The following is a 23,628-nucleotide window of genomic DNA, read 5'->3' as shown; positions in this document are numbered from 1 at the left end:
GAATGAATTAAAAGATGAATTGGCAATTGGTTGAGATACAATACTTCACACACATCTTTGCAGCCAATTCCCTGTCAGTGAACTGGGAGATGTTTCTGAAGTGTGCATCTTAAAGGCAAAGAATGTCTGTTCCCGTTTTTCTGTGGCTGTGACAAAAGCGAAATCATGAGGAGAGGAGAGCAACACAGTGTAGAGAGATGGAGAATGGCCTGACACAGAGGGGAGGGTTGGTCCCCTGAGCTCAGGGGACAGAGCTTGGCCTAAGACAGAAACTTTCATATTACTTGGGGTCCGTCGAAGTAGCAGAACCTGGCATTTAATAATAAAGGACAAAGGGCAACCCCAGGGGTCCCAGCCTCACTCTGCCAGGTTCCAGGTTCCAGGATGTCGCCCTCACTTACCTGGCTGCTTCCAGCCCCTGCCCAAATCACTGAGTTGGCCACACCTCCCAGCGTTCTGGTGGATTTAAAGGATGAGTCTCAACAGTCCATGGTGTTTAATTGTCACCAGGTAAGGACGAGGCAGGGAAAGGCGTTGGGCACACACACAGGGAGGGGCAGCGGGTGGCGAGTTGGGAGCTGGAGTTGGCCTTTCTGGGGGCATCACATCTCGTCCAATCCGTAGTCCTCCTCTGGGAAGTCCCCCACTGTCACAATTGATGGCTTGACAAAGGCACCATACTTGTCCTGGCACTCGAAGTAGCGTTTCCCATCCACACTGCAGGGTGTGAGGGAGAGGCAGTGCTTAGATTCCTAGCCTGGCTCCCGTGCTGGACGCCAGGGCGGGCAGGTTGGCCCCACACCCACAGACACGCACAGCCCCTGTGGGAACACGGGTTACCTGCCATCGTTCTTCCCTAGCGGCTCGTCGTAGCGGACGCCAACCCAGTAGCCAGGCTTGAAATCTGTGAGGCCTACCAGAGGAGAAATGCTGGTGAAACTTCTGAATGCAGCTCAGCCAGTGTTAGCAGCATTCCCTGCTGCCACTCAGGCCCTCTGCCAGCTCCTGCCTGGACTCAAAACGCAGCCCCTCTGCCTGTCCCCTGCTCCAGCCTCGCCCCCTCAGTTCAGTTAGTACCCCGGCCAGAGATGTGACCGTTAAGACCAGAGAGGTATGGCACTGCCAGAGACAGGCCTCAAAAGAAAGCATGAGTGCAGACAGCCCACCCTTGGTCTTGCAGAGTCCACAACCATGAGAAAAGAGATCCTGTGCATGTGTGTTAAGGAAGTCCTAGCAACCAAGACACAGCCAGTGATAAAAAACAAAAAAACAAAAAACAAAAAACTATCCAATGACAGGCCAAAGATTTGGAAACAGATGTTTCTCTAAAGAAACTCAAATGGTCCATAAACCTGCAAAAGATTACTCAACGTCATCAGGCACCAAAGAAAAAATCAAAAGCATAATGCTATTCTACTTCACAATCAACAGAATGACAGCTGAGGGGACAGCACTGCGGTGCAGCCCGTTAAGCTGCCTCCTGCAACACAGGCACCCTCTGGTAGAGTGCAGGTTCGAGTCCTGGCTTTCCCACTTCCATTCCAGCTCCCTGCTCACATGCCTGGGAAGCCAGTGGAGGATGGCTTGAGTGTTTAGACAAGGATGGGGTTTTTCAGGCCATTGTGACTTTTTGAGGCCTCAACTAGTGGATGGAAGCAAAGTCACTTCATCATTCTATTTTAAGATAAGTAAATAAATCTTAAAAAAAAAAAAAAAAAAACCGAAAACACGAAGTTAAAAGGACAACTGTTATAGCACAGCAGGTCAAGGTGTGGCTCAGAAAGCCTGCCGCCCACTTTGGAGTGCCTGGTTCAAGTCCCGGATACTCTGCTGCTGCTTCTTTTTAGATTTTTTTTTTTAGATTTTCATTTATATGGGACACAGAGTTAAGAGAAGATGGGAAACAGAATCTTCCATCCACGACATAATGGCAGGGGCTGGGCCAGGCTGTGGCCAGGAGCCAGTGTCTCCCAAGTGGACGTAGGTGCCAGGCACTTGGCCATCTTCTGGCTTTCCAGGCACATTGGCAAGGAGCTGGATGGGAGGTGGAGCCCATACAGAATGCTGTATCACAGGTGGAGGCTTAACCAGCTACACCACACAGTCCTGGTACCAGCCTCCTGTTGGTATAATACCCGGGGAGGGAGCAGGTGAGGCCCCAAGCACTTGGGTTCCTAACACCCACCCAGGGGACCGAGATGGAGAATGAACCAGTGGGAGTAAGATCTCTTCCCCTTCTCTCCCTCTGTCTTTCAAACAAACAAAAGTAACAGCAAGTGTCGGTGAGGATGTGGGGAAGCGGGAACCGTGTGCATTGCTGCTGGGAAGGCGAGATGCTACTTGCTGCTCCTGGTCCTCCTCTCTTCCCCTCCCCCCACGGCTGACCTCCTGGCTTTTCTCCTTGCCTGGCCTCAGCATTCACAACTCTGCTTCTTTCTGCTTCCCAAGCTCCTCAGCCCGGGCCTCCCGTGTCATGTGTCCAGGTCCAGGCTGGGCTGTCACTGCTGGCTGGTGGAATGGGTCCCTGCATCAAGGTCTCAGCGAGGTGGCTGAGAGAATGAAATGTGCCCCTCCTGGAGGTGGGCCCTGGCTCCGGGGGCCACGTACCTACATACATGACGGTGCCGCGGCGTGGGGCCTGTCCAGTGGCGCGCACCTCGCAGCGGCTGCCCACGGTAATGGCGTCTGCTTGCTCCTTTTGCTGGGCGAGCTGCTGGGCGGCCTCAGCCTTCTGCTGCGCGAGCTCCTCCTCGTTGTAGCGGCCCAGCTTGCTGCGCTTCATGAAGGAGCGGATGGAGTCTGCGGACAGGCAGGTGTGGCATGGGCGTGGCCTGTTCTGCTAGATGAGAGGCTACCCCAGGCACATCTCTGCACCCTCCAGTTTGTTAGCTGCTCCTCTAGCCTCCCCTTCGCCTCACCCAGGTCCTGAAGCCCCCTCATCTTGGCCACTCCATGCCCTGATCTTTTCCCAGACACTCCTGTTGCCACACAGCCCCATCTGCTGTTGCCCCACCACATCTGCACCATCCCCAGCTTCTGCCTGACCCTGCTCCCAGCCCGCAGCCCCTTGCACCTCTCCTTCATGGCTTTCTCTGCCTCCACCCCCCATTTCCCCATCTGTGCCCCCGCCTCCTCCTCCCTGGCTGGCACGGCAATGCCTCTCGCGGGGGTGTTCCCGTGGCTCCCGTTCGCTGCTGGGGCTCTGTACCTTGCCTCTGGTCGTAAGCTTCCTGTGACATCCTGTATTTCTCTACCTTGGACACGTCCTCATATTCCCCAAGGCTGGCACCACTGTGGTCAATGACCTGTGGGGAGGGGTGGAGGTGAGCTGGGATGGCACTGTGGCCAGGGAGGCCTGGCATGCTGGATGGGGCAGCACACTGGAACATTCCGCAGGTGCTGGTCTGGGAAGACACATTCATCTCTCCTCCCGTGAGCCTGGCTGAAGGGACGGCAGTAGGTATGTGCACTGTTCCTCTCCCCTGCCTCACCTGCCTCCAGGCCCCTGGATGCTGCATGTACCCCCACAAGTCCCTCACGCTGCTGGCAGCCCTAATGGCCATCTTGTCCATGGCCCTCTGGGTGCTGCTTCTGCTGGCCCTGGGCTGCAGACTCCAGCCCCTCTTCCACTTTACCACCCCCTCAATCCTACACTTGGTGCCCAGTGAGCTCCTCTGTGCCCCAGGGCCCTGCGCTGGGCACCCAAGGACAGACACAGATGCACTTACTCTCTGTTGGCAGCGAGACCAACCACAGACAAACAGGTCTTCATCTTAAACACCCAAGGATGACAAATGCTGGGGATATACACCACGGAAGTTGATGGAGCCAGGCAGGGTGGTGGAGACACCCTTCTGGAAGGAGGGGCTGTCTGGGCCACTGCCTACAGGTGCAGAGGGTCAGAGGTGGGTGTGCCTTTGGCCTTCGCCATTGCGGTGGGCTAGGAGTGGGGGACTCAGCAGATCATGCAGACTGTGTGCTCTTGATGGAGTTGGCTCTGAGAGGACTTGGGGTTCACAGGCTCCCTCTGGCTACCTCCAGGAGCAGGGGGCTGGGAGGGGGCTGCCAGAATGTCCAGGAGGGAAGGGTTGGAGGCTGGGCCAGGGTGGGGAGGAAGAGGGAAAGAAGAGCTTAGATTCTGCAGATTCTACAGATGGAACCAGCTGGGGTGCTGACAGACCCCATGGGGGGGGTCTGAGGAAAAAGAGGGGGGTCAAGCACAGCCAAGGGTGCTTGGCCTGAAGCACTGTGGTAACAGGCAAAACAAAAAGCAGCCTCTGAGCCAAAGATCCTGAAGAAGATCTGCTTTCTGGGGCAGGTATGATGATGCCAACGGATAAGACATCATGGGATGCCAGTAACCTATGTCTGGGTGTGCTTGTCCCAATCCTGGCTGCTCCACTTCCCTTCCAGCTCCCTGCTTGTGGCCTGGGAAAGCTGCAGAGGATGGCCCAAGTGGTTGGGATCCAGTACCCATGTGGGAGACCTGAATTATGGTCTCACAACTCACTTGACTGGGACCTTACATGTAAGAATATAAAAATGTTTTACTTTGTGTTTTATTTATTGTATTATGTATTATTTTGTGTTATGCCCTTAAACACTTTGCTAAAACTACCCATGCAGGACAATGCACCCCACATAATTGCAGCCTGCACACACGCTTTGACCAAGGCTGTGCACTGTCCTCAGAGCAGCTGTAAGAACACCTGGAAACGCTGGTCCTGCAATGGGCACACTGCCCAAGAGGCTGCCTGGGACCCCAGTGCAGTAGCCTAGTGGCTAAAGTCTTCGCTTTGCAGGCATTCGGATCCCATATGGATGCAGGTTTCCATCCAGCTCCCTGCTTGTGGCCTGGGAAAGCAGTTGAGGATGGCCCAAGGCTTTAGATTGGCTCAGCTCAGCTCAGCTCCGGCTGTTGTGGCTACTTGGGGAGTGAACCAGCGGAAGATCTTTCTGTGTCTCCTTCTCTCTGTAAATCTTACTTTCTGAATAAATGAGTAAATATTTTTTTAAAAAGACTCTACTTCCACTATCAAAAACCAAAACAACAAAGAAAAGGGAGCAGCAGCCCCCAGCAGACGGCCTGGGTTGAGGCTCAGCCTCTTCTGATCCAGCTTCCTGCCGCTGTGTACCCCAGGAGACAGCGGCCTCGGGCTGGGTTGCTGGGATAATAGGGTAGGGATAGTAGGGTTAGGCCTAGCCCAACCCTGGATGCTGTGGGCATTTGGACAATGAACTGGTAGTTGGAAAACCTCTCTTTCAAGTAAAATGAAAATAAACACTTAAAAAATCCAAAGCTGATTCCTAGAAAATGCTTTCAATCTAGTTGAAGCAAATCTGCAAGTATTTTGTTTGTTTCTGCTGTTGTTAAAATTTCCCCGAGGGGGCTCGGCGGCGTGGCCTATCGGCTAAAGTCCTTGCCTTCAACCTGCCCCGGGATCCCATATGGGCGTCGGTTCTAATCCTGGCAGCTCCACTTCCCATCCAGCTCCCTGCCTGTGGCCTGGGAAAGCAGACGAGGACGGCCCAAAGCTTTGGGACCCTGCACCCACGTGGGAGACCCGGAAGAGGTTCCTGGTTCCCGGCTTCGGATCGGTGAGCATCGGCCCGCTGCGGCTCACTTGGGGAGTGAACCATCGGACGGAAGATCTTCCTCTCTGTCTCTCCTCTCTGTATATCTGACTTTGTAATAAAATAAATAAATCTTTAAAAAAAAAATTTCCCCGAGGAATTCTGATCCGCCTTCAAAGCTGAGGACTGGTGCTAGTGTTGTGGTATGGTGGACTGAGGCCGCATCCCATAACAGAGTGCTGGCTTGAATCCTGGCTGCTCCACTTCAGATCCAGCTCCCTCTAATGTGCCTGGGAAAGCCTCAGAGGACGGCTAAGGTGCCTGGGTCTCTGCCATGATGTGGTAGATCTGGACAGAGCTCAGCTTTGACTCCTGCAGGCATTTGGGGAGGTAACCAGCAGATGGAAGTGTTCTGTGTCTCTCATTTGCTTTCTGTTAATACATAATAACATTCACCATTTTAAGGCCAATTATAATCAGAAGTACTATTTCCTTTTGTAAAGATGTATTTATTTAGTAAAAAAGCAGACTTACAGAGAGAGGGAGAGACAGAGATCTTCTGTCTGTTGGCTCATTCCCCAAAGGGTCACAATGGCCAGGCCGAAACCGTTTTTTCCCTGGGTCTCCCACAATGGGTGCTGAAGCCCAAGGACTTCGGCCATACTCTGCGGCTTCCCTGGGCACATTAGCAGGGAGTTGGACTGGAAGTGGAGCAGCTGGGACTTGAACCAACGCCCCTATGGAATGTTGGTGTCACAGGTGGCAACCTCACTTACCACACCACAATGCTGGCCCCACTTCGGGGCAGGGGCTGGCTGTAGCAGTTAAGACACTCCTGGGGACCCCCACACCCTATGCTGGAGCCCTGTGTTTGAGTCCCACCTGTGCTTCCCACTCATTTCCTGACAATCTCAACCCCGGGAAGCAGCAAGTGATGGCTCAAGGACTGGAGCCCGGTCAGCTATGTGGAAACCCAGATTTTCAGATGAATTCAGGGCTCCTGGCTTCAGCATGACTCAGTACTGGCTGTCTTGGGAATAAACAAACAAAGAGAAGATTTTTCTATGTCTTTCAAATAAAATGGAAATAATTTAATTAAAAAAAATCTAAAACTAGCTGTATTTCAGAAACACAGAAATATACCTTACTGAACTTGAATGAAGCATGAGCAGTCTTACAGTACTTTTGCACAAAATAGTGGATTGGTAGCTGGGAGACTTGTTACTTGGTTAAAACAATTGGTTTTGGGCATAGCTAAATGCTTGTTTTGCACACACTGGGATCCCATATGGGTCCCGATTTGTGTCCCAGCTGCCCCACATCCCATCCAGCTCCCTGCTTGTGGCCTGGGAAAGCAGTGGAAGACGGCCCCAAAGCCTTGGGACCCTGCCTGGATTGGCTCAGCTCTAGCCATTGCAGCCACTAGGGGAGAGGACCAGCGGATAGAAGATCTTTCTGTCTCTTTGCAGATCTGCCTTTCCAATATAAATAAATCTTTTTAAAAAACTGCTTCTGTTTTGACACTACTGAGCTAGAATTATGGAGGTTGATTTTGATTTTTTTTTGCATTAAGCATCAAGTAAATATATAGGCGTCGAATGTCACATAAGTATAAATTGTGCTCACAGTTGAGTTTTTAGGTGAATACAGTTTATAAACACACCAATTGCAAACTTTTACACATTTATCTTTTTTGTTGTTGTTTTTAATGTCAATTTTCATTTACCTGAAAAGTGAGTGACACAGAGACACAGAGGGAGATCTTTCATTTTTTGGTTGATTCCCCAAATATCTACAATAGCCAGAGCTGAGTCAGGCTAAACCCAGGTTCCTGGATGTCACTGGGGTCCCCAAGTATTTGAGGCACCAGGCTCATCTGTAGGAGGCTAGACTGGAAGTAGAGGAGCCAGGGCTGCACCAGCACCCCGAACAGCATGCGGGCGTCTCAAACATAGGTTGAGGGCCCGGCGGCCGTGGCCTAGCGGCTAAAGTCCTCGCCTTGAAAGCCCCGGGATCCCATATGGGCGCTGGTTCTGATCCCGGCAGCTCCACTTCCCATCCAGCTCCCTGCTTGTGGCCTGGGAAAGCAGTTGAGGATGGCCCAATGCATTGGGACCCTGCACCCGCGTGGGAGACCTGGAAGAGGTTCCTGGTTCCCGGCATCGGATCGGCGCGCACCGGCCCGTTGCGGCTCACTTGGGGAGTGAATCATCGGATGGAGGATCTTCCTCTCTGTCTCTCCTCCTCTGTGTATATCTGGCTGTAATAAAATGGATAAATCTTTAAAAAAAAAAAAAACAACACAGGTTGAGCATGACACACAATACCATTCCCTGAGTGATCGGAAGGACCACCTGCTACACATTTGACAGACGGCCCCTGAATGAAAACCATCACCATTCCCCAGGAACGCCCCCCTCTGGGCCATCGTCCTAAAACCGCCTGCCTACAGCTGAATGCCTAGGCATGGGCTAGTCCTGGCCGTGGAGCCCACTGCCTACCCTGATCCACTCACTTCCTCAGGCTGGGGCTGCCCGGCTTGGTCGGGGGACCCAGCACACAGTCCCGTCCTGCCCTGGCCCCGGTCCAGGCCTCATCTCCTCACTGGACACGCAGCAGCTCCTTCCCCACTCCAGCCCCAGGCAGCCTGGGAACACCCAGGCTGGGCTGGCCCTCCCGGCTTCCTAGACCTTCCATGTGAGCGTTGGGCGACCACTGTGTTCCTCCCAGCCTCAGTGTGCTTGCACCTGCTCAGTCTTCCCTCTGAAGCCCCCTGCCTTTCCCTCTCTTTAGCTTTTTACTCAGGAAGCACCTCTCCTAGGAAGTCCTCCCAGACATTCCTGTACAGGGAATCCCAGCTCCATGGCCTTTACCTCCATGGCTCCTTCGCCTGTGGCCTTGTGGTCATTTAGCTGACATCTAACTCACACGGTGGGCAGGTCCACGGCAGGGACCTCCTCAGATACGGCTCAACACAGGGGTCTAATGAACCAGCTCTCTGGGGCTTCTGACTTCCAAGGTTACACAGCTGGGGTCAGAATCCCAGCCATGAAAGCCAGTGCCAGCCCTCCACTGCACTGCAATGTCAGGATGACACCGTCTTCCCAGCCCTATCTGAGGCCTCTCAACTCACTCAACAGTGAGGTGCCAGGGACATGGCAGGGAACCAGAGAGGGGAGATCAAAGACTGACAGCAAGCCAGACCAACAGGAGAAAAGCCTAGCGTGTATGTCCAAGGGGGAGTGTGCTGAACACCTACTGGGAAGCAGACAAGGGGAGGGGAGAGCTTAAAGATTTATATGAGCAGGCACAGGCCCTGAGGTACAGCTCACCTGGGACAAGTGCAGGCTGAGCGGTGTGTGTGTGTGTGTGTGTTATAGCTCACCCGGGACTGGTGCAGAGTGAGGCATGTGTGTGTGTGTGTGTTATAGCTCACCCGGGGCTGGTGCAGACCGAGGGGTATGTGTGTGCGTGCGTGTGCCCCTCCTCCGGCATGCTGGGGGGTGGAGCAGGGGACAAGGACAGAGGACCCAGCCGATGCACACTGAGGCGCTCTGCCTTCTGCCTTGCCCCATCTTGTCCATCCTCTCGTGACTCATCTCACAGGTTCTGAACATTCTGGCATGCCTTCCCTCCTGTGCTCCTTGGTCAGGCCTTCAAAACGCTCCTTCTTCCTTCTGACTCCCAGGTGGACAGCTAACCTGGGCTTGCACTTCCTCCCCTGGGTGGTCACACCGTCGTGCGACAGGTGTGTCTCTCACCACGAGGCCTCAGGGGAGAGTGGGGCCTATCCCGGCTCTCACCCCTGGGCAGGGCACAGCAAGTAGGTGCTGTGGCTGAGTGAGGGCAGGGCTCACGGGCGGGGTGGCCTCACGTGGATGCGGCAGCCATCGTCGACGGGGTAGGAGCCCAGCAGTGCATCCTCTCGATCTAACTTGCCGTATAACTTGTCATCGCCTCCATACAGCTCCAGCTCCATGCAGGAAGCGGGGCTGCCCACCACCAGCTGCAGTTTACACTGCGGGCGAAAGGCCGGGTGAGGGGAACGCGTGCCAGGGGCTGCATCCTCGGCCCTGAGGCTGCAGCCCCGGCTCCGGACAACCAGGGGCGCAGCTCTGAGGACCCGCCCGCTCAGCCTCGCCCCGGCCCTGCCGGCTCGCCCCGGCCGAGGCCCAGTTCCACCGCCGTTCCAGGCCGCCTCAGGGTCCGCGCCCCCTCCCCAGCCCCGGGCAAAGCGCGCATCCTCCCGGCCCCGCCCCCACGCCGGGAAGCCCCTCCCCCACGCGTCCTGACCCCGCCCCCAGGGCCACACCTTCAACTCCGCGATGGTGAGGCTGCGACTGTACCGCCTCTCTGTGCTGAAGGTGTTGAGGGAGCTGCTGATGAAAACGGTCACTGTGGGCGCCGAGATCCCCGACACCTCCATCCCGCACCCCGGTTCCGCCGCCTCACGCCGGCTCCGCCAGACACCGCCTCTGCTTTGGGGCTATTAGCCCCGCCCTCTGCTCCCGGTTTTGACCAATCCACGACCTCCCTTCAAGAGAAAGCCAATCACCGCCGTGCCTGCTCCCCCACCGCCAGGAAGAGGGCGAAGTCTCACAGAGGCTCAGCCAATCTGGAGAGGTCTTTTATGATGGTTCACCAATCCTCCCAATAGCGGCCCGGGAAGCGGCCAGGGCCGAAGCCGAAGGGCGGGACTGGCAAGAGTGCACCATTTCCACCAAGGGTAAAAGGCTTCCACAGCCAGGCAAAGTGCACGGGCTCCTTCCACTGATTCCCCTCCGGCTGTCGTACTAGAGAAGTATCATTGGGGGGAGGCGAGTCTGGACATCGGGAGCGGTTGTTTGGGATGAATTAAGGTTGAGGACAGTAGTCACTCCGCCAGGCGCCCCCGGTTCCGTGCCTGGCGAAGCGGCAGGACTTGACCCTTCCCGCGGCTTGTAGCGCGCGGGCCGCGCAAGCGCCGTTAGCCTGAGCGGGGCGGACGTCGCCATGGAAGCGGACGGGACCTACGAGCCTGGCTTCGTGGGTATCCGATTCTGCCAGGAATGGTGAGGTCGGGGAAGTAGGTGTGTGTGAGGGGGACGGAGCACCAGTTCCAGCACTAACCCCTGGCCGCCCCTGTCCCGCAGTAACAACATGCTGTACCCCAAGGAAGACAAGGAGAACCGTATCCTGCTGTACGCGGTGAGCGCGAGGCTGCGGGGCGCCCCCACGCCGCGTGTCCTGGGCGCGTCCCGGGGTCGCTCCTGATGAGCCCCGGCTCTCCCGAGCGAGCCCGCCGCTCCCGCCGTGTCCAGCCCCTTCCCCGTACCCCCCGCCTGCCCTCCCGGCCCCTTCGGGACTGCCGCGGTCTCGCCTTGACCCCGTCCCCGCTGCACTCCTGCTCCCGCAGTGCCGGAACTGTGACTACCAGCAGGAAGCCGACAACAGCTGTATCTACGTTAACAAGATCACGCACGAAGTGGAGTGAGTGGCAGCGCGGGGCCGGGCGTGGGGGTGAGGCTCGCGAGGCCGAACGACTGACCCCACACCCGGTTCTTCCCGCAGCGAGCTGACCCAGATCATTGCCGACGTGTCCCAGGACCCCACGTTGCCGCGGACCGAGGACCACCCGTGCCAGAAGTGAGCCGGGCCGGCCTGTGGGAGGGGGCGTGCCCGCCGGCCGGACCTGTGGCCAGCTCCCAGTGACCGTGCCGTCCCTCTCCCTTGCCAGGTGCGGCCACAAGGAGGCGGTGTTCTTCCAGTCCCACAGTGCCCGGGCCGAGGTGAGGGGTGCACCTGCCTCTGGGAAACCGGGCTGGGCCTTCCTGATTTCTTGGAGAGCAATTGTGGGGGCGAGGCCCTGTGTGAGGGGAGGGTTCCGCGCCGGTGCCTGACCCCTTGCTAACTGTGCCCACTCTCTGCCAGGACGCCATGCGCCTCTACTATGTGTGCACGGCCCCACACTGTGGCCACCGCTGGACCGAGTGACCACCCCACCGGGCGCCGCGGGTAATAAAGGGCAGGTTCTGCACCCCGGTTTGGTTCATGTATTTGCCTCGTGGTGGGATGCCCATCGAGTGAGTGCATCAGACAGGGCGGTGCAGGGCGCGGTGCTGCGCGTAGGCCTCCGGCCTGGAGCTGGTGAAGCCGCAGTCCTCGCACACATGCAGCTTCTCCCGGCGCTCGCGGTAGGCGTAGCTGGCTGGCTGCCCATGCACCTTGGCCAGGTGCGCTTCCAGGGAGCAGCGCTGGGTGAACGCCTTCCCGCAAGCGCCGCAGCGGAAGGGCCGGATCCCTGCGCAGAGGAGGGAGTGGGGCGGCAGCCTCCACACGGATCCCGCACCCCATCTCACCCTCCCACATTGACCACTTCCAGTCTGTATTCCAAGCCCTTCAGACAGCAATGCCCATGAGCCACGGTCTTCCCTCCAAGCTCACAAACATGGGCCAGGCACTGCTGTCCTCATGTCCTCACTCCCCCACCAGAATGTGCCTTCCCCTGGGTGGCCCTAACACCTCTTAATTCTCTAACCAAGCACCCACCTTCCCTCCAGGCCTCTTGGCAGGTGCCACCTTAAACTCACGCTGCGGGGCGTGGGAGGAGTGGAGTGGACAAGTTGCGTGGAGTCTGACCTGCTGCTGCCCGCATCCCCGCCCCATGTGCACATATCCCAGGAACCCATCTGCCTGGCACCTCCTCCCATGTCACCCTATCCCTACCCAGGGACCACCAGCCCCTCTGCCCTTCCATCACTCACCAGTGTGAGTCCTCATGTGGCGCTTGAGATCAAAGGCATCATGAAAGCCTTTGCCACAACAGTGGCATACATGGCGCCGTGCTGGGCTGTGGCATTTGAGGTGGCGTGTCAGCATGCGCTGCAGCGGGAAGGCTTTGGGGCAGAGTGGACAGCCAAGTGTCTCAGGGCCTCTAGGAGCAGAGGCCAAGGTGCCCTGTGTGGGCTTCCAGAGGGACACAAGAGTTAGGTCCTCCCCGCCTTTGTTCCTGTACGAACAAGTGTTTACAGAGCACCCAGAGCCGAGGAGGATGGAAAGCCAGGAGGGATTGGTGTGGGTGCACCTGCCACCTGCCCTGGCTGTTACCGCAACTCTGTTTCTCCATAGCAAGTGCCATAAACCCCCTGTCCTTCTGTCCCCTGATGGAATATAAGCTTGAGACAGCCGCGGGCTTTGGCCTTACTCCTGCTAAGTTCATGGTACCTAAAACAGTGCCTCGTTCTCACTAAATACTCAGATAACCAGGAACACAGCTTCTTCATTCTGACAAATGCTTTTCTTCTCACAAGGCACACACAGCTCAACCAGCCTTTCTGAGAGACTTCACTTCCCGCCTTGTCCTGTAGCCTTGGCCAGAAAGCAAGTCACCTGTTCTGCCCTTCTGCACCGAGAGATCTCTATGGGATGGGGAAATGGGACTTGTGCTGGGCCTACTTCTGTAAAAGGAGGATCAGGAAGGACCATGGCTAGGAAAGCCCTGAGGCTAGCAGGCACATGCAGGTGGCTTGTGAGTGAGTGGCAGTGAGGCTGAGAGTGGGCAGGGAGGAAACTGAGTCAGACAGAGGCCAGCTGTAGACTCACCGCTGCCCAGGAGTCCACGAGGCTGGCGGACTGGCGTGGCGGCAGCACCCCCAGGCTGCTGCAGTCTGAGGAGAGAGGCTAGATGGTGATGCTTTGTGTCCCTTCCCCACCCCACCCCCACCCTTCCCCTTCAGGTCCAGACAGGGGCCCACCTGGCACATAGGCATCGCCCCGGAGCTGGTCAGGCAGGTGGCCCCAGTTGGGTGGCTGCACACGCCTGCTCCTGACCAGGAAGGCTCGGGGCATCACCTCAGGAATAGGGAGACAGGCACAGATCCACGTTTGCAGGGCTACTGCCGCCTCCACCTGCTGCAGAACCTCAACCAGAGGACTGTCCCAGGTGGGAAACGGGGCCAGTGTGGAGGAGCCGCCTCATGCAAATTTGCTGACGAAGCCAGGAAGCTGACCCAGCTGCCTGCAGTTACCCCCCCCACCAGGTCCAGTTCCTGAGGGGCCTCTCCAGCCTGCAGGTGCAGGCAGCACTGGGACCCCCCCAGGGAGGGTCAAGCAAAGGTAGACAGGCCTGGTGAGGCTCTCTGGCATGGGGAGAGGAAACGAGGCTGGGGTAGTGTTCCCCCATGGTATGGGCAAGCCAGGGGGCTTGAGGGGCTGTTTGCCAGTCAAATCAGTCACTCCCGGCCATTGAACAGTCAGCTTGGTTATTCAAATCCTAGCAGCTGTCTAGGTAGGGAGGAGTAGAGGGGGCAACTGTGATTGCCCTGCTCCAGAGCACAACGAGGGCTACCTCATCCTCAGACGCCCAGAGCCCGGTTCAGGTGGAACAGGTGTTAAAATCTGATGCCTAGTCTGACTCCCAGCGACTGCCTGGGACACCACTCCTCCCATTCCTCACAGTCGGGGGTGGGGGTATGCAGGAAGCTGGTCCTCATGGCCAGCATCCGGGCCAGGCTGTTGTAAATGGCTCAAGGTCTTGATTTCCTAATCAGAGGTTGCAGGTCTTGAGTTCCCATGTAGCTGTTTCATTTATTTACCCAGCAATATTTCGAGCTCCGACTCCAGGCCAGGTCTAGGTCAGCACTGAGAATCAATACCTAAGTCCATGGGGAAGACACACCAGCGGCAGTCCAGAACAAGGAAGAAGGGGAGGGAGTCAGTGTTGTGACACAGCAAGTAAATCCATCACCTGTGATGCTGGCATCCCGTAGGAGAGCCAGTTCTAGTCCTGGCTGCTCTGCTTGGATCCAGCTCCCTGCTGATGTCCCTGGGAAAGCAGAAAATGGCCCAAATGCTTGGGCCCCTGAACCCACATGGCCGACCTGGTTGGAGTTCCTGGCTCCTGGTTTCAGTCTGGCCCAACTTTGGCCATTGCAAGGAGTAACCTACCATCTGAGGAGTGACCTAGTGGATAGAAGATGGTTTTTGGACAAGTGCCATGGCTCAACAGGATAATCCACCTGTGGCAACAGTATTCCATATGGGTTCCAGTTCATGTCCAAGCTGCTCTACTTCCAGTCCAGCTCTCTGCTTAGGGCTTGGGAAGGCAGAAGAGGATGGCTCAAAGGTTTGGGCCCCTATACCCTCATGGGAGACCCAGAAGTTACTGGCTACTATCTCCCAATTGGCTCAGCTCTGGCTGTTGCAGCCATTTGGGGAGTGAATCAGCTGATGGGCGATCTCTCAAAATAATAAACCTTTAAAAAAAATTTGTAACTCTGTTTCAATTAAGTAAATTTCAGCCCAAATAGAGTGATCCAAGGCATGTTGTGAACAATTGGAGGGTTGTGGGGCCAGAAAGTTTCTGATCTAGGGAGGGGATTCAGAGATAACTTCCTGTGAGCCCGAAAGGTTTTTAGGGGGCTAGCATCCCATATTAGAGGCTAGTTCCTGTCCTGTTCCTCCACTTCTGATCCAGCTCCCTGCTAATGTCCAGGAAAGCAGCTGCTTGGGTCCCTGCTATCCACATGGTAGACCCAGCTGGAGTTACTGGCTAAAGTCCTTGCCTTGCACATCCTGGGATCTCTTATGGCCGCTGGTTCTAATCCCAGCGACCCCACTTCCCTTCCAGCTCCCTGCTTGTGGCCTGGGAAAGCAGTTGAAGATGACCTAAAGCCTTAGAACCCTGCACCTGTGTGGGAGACCCAGAAGCTGCTGGCTTTGGATTGGCTCTGCTCCACCCATTGCAGCCACTTGGGGAGTGAATCAGCAGATAGAAGACCTTCCCATCTGTCTCTCCTCCTCTCTGTATACATCTGGCAAATTTACAGAAGAGAAAGATCTTCCCTCCGATGGTTCACTCCCTAAATGGCTGCAATGGCCAGAGCTAAGCTGATCAGGAATGAGGTGCCAGAAGTCTCTTCCAGGTCTCCCATGTGGGTGCAGGGTCCCAGGGACCTGAACCATCCTCCACTGCTTTCCCACGCTATAAGCAGGGAGCTGGATAGGAAGTGGAGCAGCTGGCACATGAATTGGCACCCATATGGGGTGCTGGGTTTACAACGGGAAGACTAGCTAATTGAGCCATTGTGCTGGGCCACAGGAATATTTCATTTCTTTCATTCTCCTAATGATTGTTTCAGTGAAGGAAGGAGGCAGTGCTAAATTGCACAACCTGGGCAAGTTGTCCCCTTCCTGCCCCAACTCGGCCCGTTTCTTCTGGGACAGTGTGAGAAGACTGGCAGCCGTTCAGCTGGGGGTGGCTAGGTGAACCCCCGGCCACAGTAGGGCCATCTGTAATTAAGGATCTCATAACTGTTGTATTGCATGTAGCTGTAGCTGCAGGGCCTTGCACAAGCCTGGCATCCCAGCACCTCAGAGCTGTTTTGGCAGTCACTGCTGCTAGTAGGCCAAGGGGAGATGGTACTGTGAAGGAAGCTTCCGCAGAACAGGCTGGGAGCGTCCCTTCCTCTGGCACAGCTCCATGCTCATCACATTATTTCTCCCAAGGCCACTGGTCCCTGTGTTGATTGTTGCAAACACACTGGGCGGGGTTAACTGTTTTGCATCCTCCCTGCCCCTCCCCTCTGGGGCTGTGCCTGATCATCTCCCATTCCACCCTCATGTTTAGGAGGGCTGGCTGCCAGCTACCAGGCACTGGGCTGTTTGTGAGCTACTGCATGGTGCACATTAGGGCAGCAGATGGCCCACCCTCACGACCAAAGGCCCAGCTCTGGCACCAGGCCAGCAGGGCTGAGCATCAGTTCTGGTTCTGGGCCAGCCAGTTGCTGGTAGGGGAGTGTTCCTGGTCTCAGCAAACTGGAGAGGGGTAGGGTACAGAGACTCTGCTCCTGCTGGCTTCCCAGCAGACACATGTGGCAAGATGCCTGCTGCACGGGGGAGCTGGCACCAGTGCTGGGGCTCCACGTGATGTTGAGGCAAGAGGAGTGGTTCCAGCTGCAGGGTGGCCTGGGGGTACAGCTAGTGACTGTCCAGTAGATGGGACTGGCTCTTTGTGGCTGGGACCACAGCCTGGCCCAGGGGTCATAAGCCAGCATATGTAATGCACATGCTGGGGGCGAGGTGGGTGGCAGGTGCCCATAGCGGCCCCAGCGAGTTCCAAGCCATCAGGAGGGTGCAGGAAGGGCTGGCCCCTCCTTGGGCAGATCACCCACCCCCTCTGGCTGCAGCACAACAGGCTAGGGGCGGGCAATGTGGGAGGCCAGGCCCTGGGACCCCACTGTTGCTTGTCCCATGCTGACCGTCCTGGGTGTGGAACATGTGTGGGTCCTGGGGCTGGTGGTCCTAAGTTCTGTCCTCCACCCCGCCCCCTATTTGTGGACAGGCAGGGATAGGATCCAGGGACCACTGCTCCAAGCCTGTCACTTTATTTCTTAAAACATCTGTTTGTTCAGAAACAGCAGGACCATGGGGGGCGGGCGCTGCTGGCCTTAGTCCCCCCGCACCTTCCTGTGCACAGCTTGCACTAGTAGGTCCGAGTAGTGTTCCAGCATGGCGTGCAAGTCTGGGCTGGCCAGTGGGCATAGCAAAGGTGGGTTGGTGGCACCTGGACTGGGCAGGACCTGGGCAGGGTTAACCTCTGCCCCAACCAGCCAGTCGGTGGCCTCCAGCTGACTGTGGATCCAGAAGAAGGTGGATGCCAGCTCACTCTGCGCCTGCCGCTGCTCGGCCCCCATCTGGCTGCTGGAGACCAACTGTAAGGGACACCATCTGGTCAGCACCCACCCTGGCTGGGCTGTCCCAAGGGAGCTGCTCAGCCCTCTCCCTGCCTCGGGCCTGGCTTACCGTGTGGTAAAGGTTGAGGGCTTCCTGAAAGGCAGTCCGCAGCCTGTGCACAACCCTCCCTGTGCGGCCAGGCTCTGGGGGTGGGACTTCAGCCAGAGGGCCTGGTGGTCCCCAGTGGCCAGGACTGCCCTGGATGAGACTGAGTGCATCTGGGGATAGAGACGGAGCAGTAAGCGAGACATTGGGCTGCCCAGCTGGTCTCAGAGAGGCCAGGGCTGGGCCCAGTCCACAGCAGACCCTCTGTCGCAAGCGTTGCCACCTTATACCCCGGGGTCCCCTGGCCTCCCCGCCTGAAAGCAGGCCTCTGTTCCTCTCTCTCCACTCCATGGGGCCCCCACTGCCCCAGAACATAGTGCTCTGCAATGCTTGTAGTTTCCCTATGGGTTTTGTCTGGGCACTGCCCTCAGTTATGATGTCCGCTCTCTCTAGGCTTGTTCACCACTGTGTCCCCAGAGCCTAACATTAGTGAGGTGCTACTGAATACTTCAGTTGGTGAGCAACACATGAGGGTCCCAAACCTCAAGGAGCCCACCACTTTGGAGCTGAGCCAGGCAACAGAAGCTGAGGCTCAGTCCCTTGTCGCCAGGAAGGTACTCACCAGGGGTGGGGTCCAGGAGGGGAGCAGTGCTACCAGGAATTCCAGGCCTGGCCTCTGGGTTGCTGGAGCGGGCAGGAGAGTGCAGGGGCTCAGGAGCTGGGAGTCTCGTGAAGAAAGCAGAGACGTGGGGCCTTAGGACATTAACATCCATAGGGCTGGGGGCTGGGAAACGGGCTGCTGGGACCGTGACACAGGGCTGGGTATCCATGGGCTCCTGGGACCAGATGCACATGGTGGGTGAGTCCAGCGTGGGTGGGGCTGGCAGGAGCCTATCACAGACGCTCGTCAGGGTCAGTCTCAGGTTGGCCCGGGCCTCATGGTTGCCCCAGGATGGGAGTACAGGCCCTTGGCCCTCTCTGCCAGCATTGGGTGTCACTGTGGTGGTGATGGGGTACAGCTTCTGGCCCCGCGAGGCCAACTCCCCCATAGACGAGGGCCTCCTCAGGGGCCTGGCCAGCTCAGCCTTGAGAGAGCCTTCACTGTCCTCGAGGGAGATGCTGCGTGAGATCTTGGCATGGGAGCTGGCAGTGGTCTCCGTGTAGGCACAGGTGGCAGGGGTGTGGATCCCCTGAGGCAGGCCTGGGGTAGGGACAGATGTGGGTGTTGCAAGCTTCCTGTCTGTGGGTGGCACTGGAGAGGTGGGGACACGGGACACTGGGCCAGTGAGGCGGGGGGCTGCAAAGGAAGCAGATGGTACAGAGTGAGTGGATGGCTTGCTTCCCACCTGGTGTGGCAGTGGGGCCTGGCCACCTAGGGCCATTCTCACAGGCCTGGAGGCACTCACCCAGTGGGCACCAGACCTCTGAGGTCTCCTCAGCCTTCTCCCCCGAGAGGACCTGCAAGCATAGCTCAGTGGTGAGGAGCAGACCTCCTGGCTCTTGACCCTGAGCCACGGAGGGAGGCAGCTCCAGTACTCACATGGGTCCCATCTGGGGAGGCGTGGCCAGTACCTGCTCGCAGGGCCTCGGCTCTGGGTGGGCTTGCCCCTTGTTCAGGAGACTTCAGGAGGTGATGGGACAGCCGGGGCGGGAAGGGGTGGGCGAGCCTGTGAAGTGGAAACCAGGTGGCTGGGGACGCACAGTCGCTGGCCTGGAGAGGAGCAGGGGCTGCGGGGGTCTCCAGCTCCTACCTGGATGTTGTCTGGAGGCGTGAGAGGAATTGGGCCGAGATGCTCAGCCGGCGATTGAAGATGTCCTCAGCCTCAGAGACCTTCACATCCCTCAGGGAGCTGCGGAAGATCTCTGGGACAGGTGCGAGGGACCTGAGAAGCACTGCAGGGCTGCAGGCCAAGAGTCCACCCCGCCAACCATGGAGGTCCAGTCGGAGCCACAGGAGCAGCTGCCCGGTCAGCAGAGGTGACATCTGTCTGCCTGTCCCGCAGGAAAGGCTGGTCTCTGACACTGACCCGGGTGGGGCTCAGGGCGGGCTGGGCCCTACCTTCAGGGTGGGCATCGGTGAGGGTCTCAAAGTGATGCCGGAGGAACTTCTCCTGCTCAGGAGTCTGGGGCAGGGAGCCGTTGGCCATGCTGGGCCCCTCAGGCCGGGCCAGCTCTTCTTCCGAAGGGCCTGGGCAGCCTGTACATGGCGATGGAGGAGGAAGGGGCAGGTAGGAGAAGCTGTCAACATGAGTCATGGCAGACGCCATTTGCCTGTGGAGAGTGGGACTTGCCCAGCATACCCTGTTGCTGGGCCCCTGTGGTTCAGTGAGCACAAGGTCGGGGTTGTGTGGGGCCAGTGGCTGTTGCCTGTGCCCACCCTTGGCCAGGCCTGGGTGCTGCCCTTCCCCCTGCTTCCTGGTTTACCTTGTAGGGGGAGCAGCGTCAGGGCAAACCGGGGGGTTGGGTCAGGTCGTGGAGGGGAGGAAAGAGTGACGGCACAGGTGCACTCCAAGTCGGCCTCTGACTCGCCCGAGTCTGCAGGAGCAGGGAGTGGGGCAGGAGCCGCCATCAGGCCCACACTGGGGAAGCCAGGGCGCAGGGCTTGGCCTCCCTGGGCATTGGCTTTCTTCTGGAGAAAGGGGACATGAGAGCAACCACCCCTATTTTTCTGGAATGGAGAAGTTGCAGGGCAAGCACAGGGCTCAGGCAATGTCGGAGAGCACGTCTGTCTGCTGCCACTGACTCTGACCTTCAGCCCAGCTGGGTCAAGGTCACCATTGTTCAGAAAGGAGCCTAGGCTGAGCAGACTGAGAGGGGTCCTCGGCCGCCCCACACTTACCCTCAGGTGGGCTCTGCTCCTTGGAGCTGGTGAAGGACACCCTGAGGTAGGAGTCTCCGAGCTGGTCTCCAGACCCCACCTTGGCCGCCTCGCAGGACTCGCTGCAATGCCATATTGAGGAGAGCAGTGAGAACCTACACTTGCCCAGGACACTGCTGGCCCCACCCAGAACCTTGGCCTTGCCACCTGCTCCACTGTGGGTGCTGCCACGGCCCCTGTGGCCTCTTCCCCGTGCCAGGAGCTGTGAAACCAGTTGCGGCCTCAGCCCTCTCCACCATCTGGCTCCACGCCACAGGCGCTGGGGAGAGTGAGGCATTCCTTACCACAGACTCCCCTTGGCAGCGGCTTCCTCTCCCCTGTGGTGTATGGGCCACCCACCTGTCTGTCCCCGGGACCGTCAATTCCGTCTCCAGGGAGTAGAGGATGAGTTCGCTGGCCTCCGCTGACTCCCTCTGCAGGGGCAGGTGAGAGCGCTGCTCATGGCCATCCTCTTGGGGACTCTCGGACTGTGGGGTGAGAAGAACTTAGTAGGCCCCGCAGGCCTCCTGGTGTCATGCCAGCTAAGGCTGGGAGGAAGGTTGCCCACAATCCTGGATGTGAAGCCAGGACCTGTGCCAGGTTCTCTGCTGCCCCTGTGCCCCCTACCCCTGCACCATCAGTCCATTATGGCTCCAAAGTGAGAAGAGGCTGCTCTCGGAGTCCATTTACATGAAGTTCAAGAACAAGCAGACCAGTCCGTGCTGAGGTCATGATACTGGTCACCCCGGCCAGGGGGCACTGACTGAAAGAGCCCTAAAAGGTCTTCCAGGAGGCAGGAACACCCAGGGAATTCAACATGCTCTGCGCCTAGTCTGTGCACACTGTTGTTTATGTACAAGAGGTCTTGAAAACATGCACCCAGAAATGCACAGTACAAAAACAAACAAAAATACACAAAACGGCATGGACTTCAGGGTTTTTTCTTCCGCTCCAAAATCAACTTATGCTTTGATTCCATTTTCAACAAGCTTTTGGAAGTATGCTTGACTTATACCATAATAAAGAAGGAACAAAATGATACAGCAGAACAAAAAAGCACCTGGTTTGGAAAACAAGAGTCAGCGCTGAAGCTGCCAGGCCCTGCTGTGGACCTGGCCTGTTCTTGGTGTTGGCTGCCTGCAGAAACCCTTGGAGGTAGAGAGAGGCAAGCTGCTGTGGACCTGGCCTGTTCTTGGTGTTGGCTGCCTGCAGAAACCCTTGGAGGCAGAGAGAGGCAAGCTGCTGTGGACCTGGCCTGTTCTTGGTGTTGGCTGCCTGCAGAAACCCTTGGAGGTAGAGAGAGGCAAGCTGCTGTGGACCTGGCCTGTTCTTGGTGTTGGCTGCCTGCAGAAACCCTTGGAGGTAGAGAGAGGCAAGCTGCTGTGGACCTGGCCTGTTCTTGGTGTTGGCTGCCTGCAGAAACCCTTGGAGGTAGAGAGGCAAGCTGCTGTGGACCTGGCCTGTTCTTGGTGTTGGCTGCCTGCAGAAACCCTTGGAGGTAGAGAGAGGCAAGCTGCTGTGGACCTGGCCTGTTCTTGGTGTTGGCTGCCTGCAGAAACCCTTGGAGGTAGAGAGAGGCAAGCTGCTGTGGACCTGGCCTGTTCTTGGTGTTGGCTGCCTGCAGAAACCCTTGGAGGTAGAGAGAGGCAAGCTGCTTGCTCCAGGTCGCACAGTCAGGATGGGTGGGGTCAAGGCGCAATCTGCTCCAATGCCCCTCACTCAGATACAGACTGGCTGCTCTAAGACTCAAGCTCTTAAACCCCAAGGCACCTGCTTCCTGAAGGGACACTTGGCTGTGCAGCAAACTGGGGCTCCCCCTCCTGGCCTCCTCATCTTATACCACATTCTCCACGTCGCCAGAGCAGGCCAGTCAGTCCCACTGCACAGCAAGAGTGCTAGGGCCACCGTCCTGGATGGGCAGCCGTTACACAGGGGCCGCAGACCAGGCTGGACGGGACCTACCTCGCTGAGCAGGCTTGCCAGGTTCTGTGGCTCCACCGTGTCCAGAATGGAGTCCTCCAAGCTGTCGGGCTTCATGGGGGTGAAGTAGCAATCCAGCTCATGGGCATCCAGGATGGTCTTGAGGGGTTCCTGGTCGGCCCGCTCAGCCCAGCGGCCATGGGGCTGGTAGCTGCGCTTGGTGTGGAAAGCCCAGCCCTCGGCCACGTCATCATCTCCTAGCTTGAGGCAGACAGGTCTGTTAGATCTGCCACCCATATATGAGTGGAAGGCAGATGTGCCCAATTGGCCCTGCCCACCACTGCTCCTACAAACACTGTGGGTGGAGACAGAGTGGGACAGGGGGCTAGAGCCAGCCTGCCTCGGGGCAGTGTCACCCACCCAGTCCTTGCTGTGGAACTCTGAGCCTTAGCTTCCCCAGTGTGACATGGGGGTACAAGTGAGGAGCGAGCGGGGTGCCCGCACTGAGGTTCGGCATGGCGGCACTGCTGCACTTGTTCCCATGGTGACACGTGCTGCTCAGGGAAGTGTAGGACCTGAGTGGGCATAACTAGGTGCCCCAGGGAGCTGGCACCGAGGCCCTGACCTGAACTACAACATTGTTCCAGAAATAAGCTCCCAAGCCTCAAGTTTCATAACCCACTGCCAGCTTCTAATGCCACAGCTCCTAGCTACCTCCTCACTGGGGCAACACTCATCCCTTCAATCTTAAAGCTTCCCTGATATTGCTCTCCCTCACAATCAACTGGCTTCATCCACCTTTGAAATCCATCTAGAGTCCCACTTCTCCTTCCTCCCGGTGCAGCGTCTAACCCCTCCAGCTTGGATTATATCCAGGCCTCCTCCCTTCCCAGCTCTCAGGATGCCTGCCACCTGCAGCCACAGGGATTGGTCTACCTGGTTAGATGAAGCCTTCTGTGGCTCCCAGGCCCACAGCCCTAGTGCTGCAGGACAGCCGCAAATGTCAAGGGACCTATCACACGCATGGCCTCTGGGTCCTCCCCGAGCTTTTCTACTCCACGCCACCCACATGCCGCATGTGCCCCTCAGCCCCCATGCTCCTCCTGGCTCACACTAAGTTCAAGCCCTGGCACTGCCCAGTCATCATCCTCCCTCAAACTCTCTCTTGCTTCCCCTTAACTGCACGGCCCACTTGGCTCACTCTCCTCCTCAGTGTGTTTGTTCAGAGCATTTACAGGCTCTTGATGTGCCACAGAACTTCCTATTCATTATGGACACTGACCCTCATCTCCAGGCGCAAGGACACAGTCAGCCACCCTGCTCATAGCTGGGTCTCCGACAGCCGGAACAGCACCTGGCACATAACATGGGTGTCCCAGAGCACAAAGCTGTCTGGGCTGGCACTGGAGGGACGACAGGGCTCTCCAGGGCAGAGAGAGATGGGGAAGCAGAAAACATTCCAGGAAGGACATAGTGTAGCCACGCCCCTCCTTCACCAACCCCTTGGCATCCCCCAGAAG

General features: G+C 57.4%; 4 protein-coding genes across 4 annotated transcripts in view; 1 reads left to right on the top strand and 3 right to left on the bottom strand.

The window, feature by feature from the left end:
* Positions 1–526: 526 nt before the first annotated feature.
* Positions 527–10,003, bottom strand: TBCB (tubulin folding cofactor B). Its single transcript, XM_004595031.3, has 6 exons — positions 9,887–10,003; positions 9,449–9,592; positions 3,209–3,305; positions 2,608–2,799; positions 841–913; positions 527–717 (listed from the first exon to the last, which is right to left on the bottom strand). The coding sequence occupies exons 1-6, from the start codon at positions 9,998–10,000 to the stop codon at positions 603–605; spliced, it is 735 nt and encodes a 244-aa protein (XP_004595088.2). The 5' UTR covers positions 10,001–10,003; the 3' UTR covers positions 527–602.
* A 394-nt stretch (positions 10,004–10,397) lies between these two features.
* Positions 10,398–11,590, top strand: POLR2I (RNA polymerase II subunit I). Its single transcript, XM_004595032.2, has 6 exons — positions 10,398–10,625; positions 10,707–10,761; positions 10,970–11,043; positions 11,125–11,199; positions 11,291–11,342; positions 11,485–11,590. Exons 1-6 carry the CDS (start codon positions 10,567–10,569, stop codon positions 11,545–11,547), a joined length of 378 nt encoding a protein of 125 aa, XP_004595089.2. The 5' UTR covers positions 10,398–10,566; the 3' UTR covers positions 11,548–11,590.
* OVOL3 (ovo like zinc finger 3) lies at positions 11,527–13,704 on the bottom strand. The gene is made up of 4 exons (XM_012929774.2): positions 13,308–13,704; positions 13,156–13,220; positions 12,318–12,519; positions 11,527–11,854 (listed from the first exon to the last, which is right to left on the bottom strand). The coding sequence occupies exons 1-4, from the start codon at positions 13,399–13,401 to the stop codon at positions 11,646–11,648; spliced, it is 570 nt and encodes a 189-aa protein (XP_012785228.1). The 5' UTR covers positions 13,402–13,704; the 3' UTR covers positions 11,527–11,645.
* Positions 13,705–16,964: 3,260 nt separating this feature from the next.
* The window catches only part of WDR62 (WD repeat domain 62), a 32,512-nt gene continuing 25,848 nt past the window's right edge, over positions 16,965–23,628 (bottom strand). The window contains exons 22-32 of the mRNA XM_036492528.2: positions 22,151–22,369; positions 20,549–20,676; positions 20,171–20,271; positions 19,756–19,866; positions 19,391–19,528; positions 19,083–19,194; positions 18,872–18,998; positions 18,738–18,789; positions 17,954–18,628; positions 17,356–17,504; positions 16,965–17,264 (exon numbers count right to left, since the gene is read on the bottom strand). Of these exons, the coding sequence (XP_036348421.2) occupies positions 17,001–17,264; positions 17,356–17,504; positions 17,954–18,628; positions 18,738–18,789; positions 18,872–18,998; positions 19,083–19,194; positions 19,391–19,528; positions 19,756–19,866; positions 20,171–20,271; positions 20,549–20,676; positions 22,151–22,369 (2,076 nt within the window). The 3' untranslated portion in view covers positions 16,965–17,000. The remainder of the gene's footprint in view (positions 17,265–17,355; positions 17,505–17,953; positions 18,629–18,737; positions 18,790–18,871; positions 18,999–19,082; positions 19,195–19,390; positions 19,529–19,755; positions 19,867–20,170; positions 20,272–20,548; positions 20,677–22,150; positions 22,370–23,628) is intronic.

This window comes from Ochotona princeps, chromosome 16 (assembly GCF_030435755.1).
Source record: "Ochotona princeps isolate mOchPri1 chromosome 16, mOchPri1.hap1, whole genome shotgun sequence".
Classification (NCBI taxonomy): domain Eukaryota; kingdom Metazoa; phylum Chordata; class Mammalia; order Lagomorpha; family Ochotonidae; genus Ochotona; species Ochotona princeps.
The sequence above is the reverse complement of the archived record's forward strand: the minus strand, read 5'-3'. Positions and strand labels throughout refer to the sequence as shown.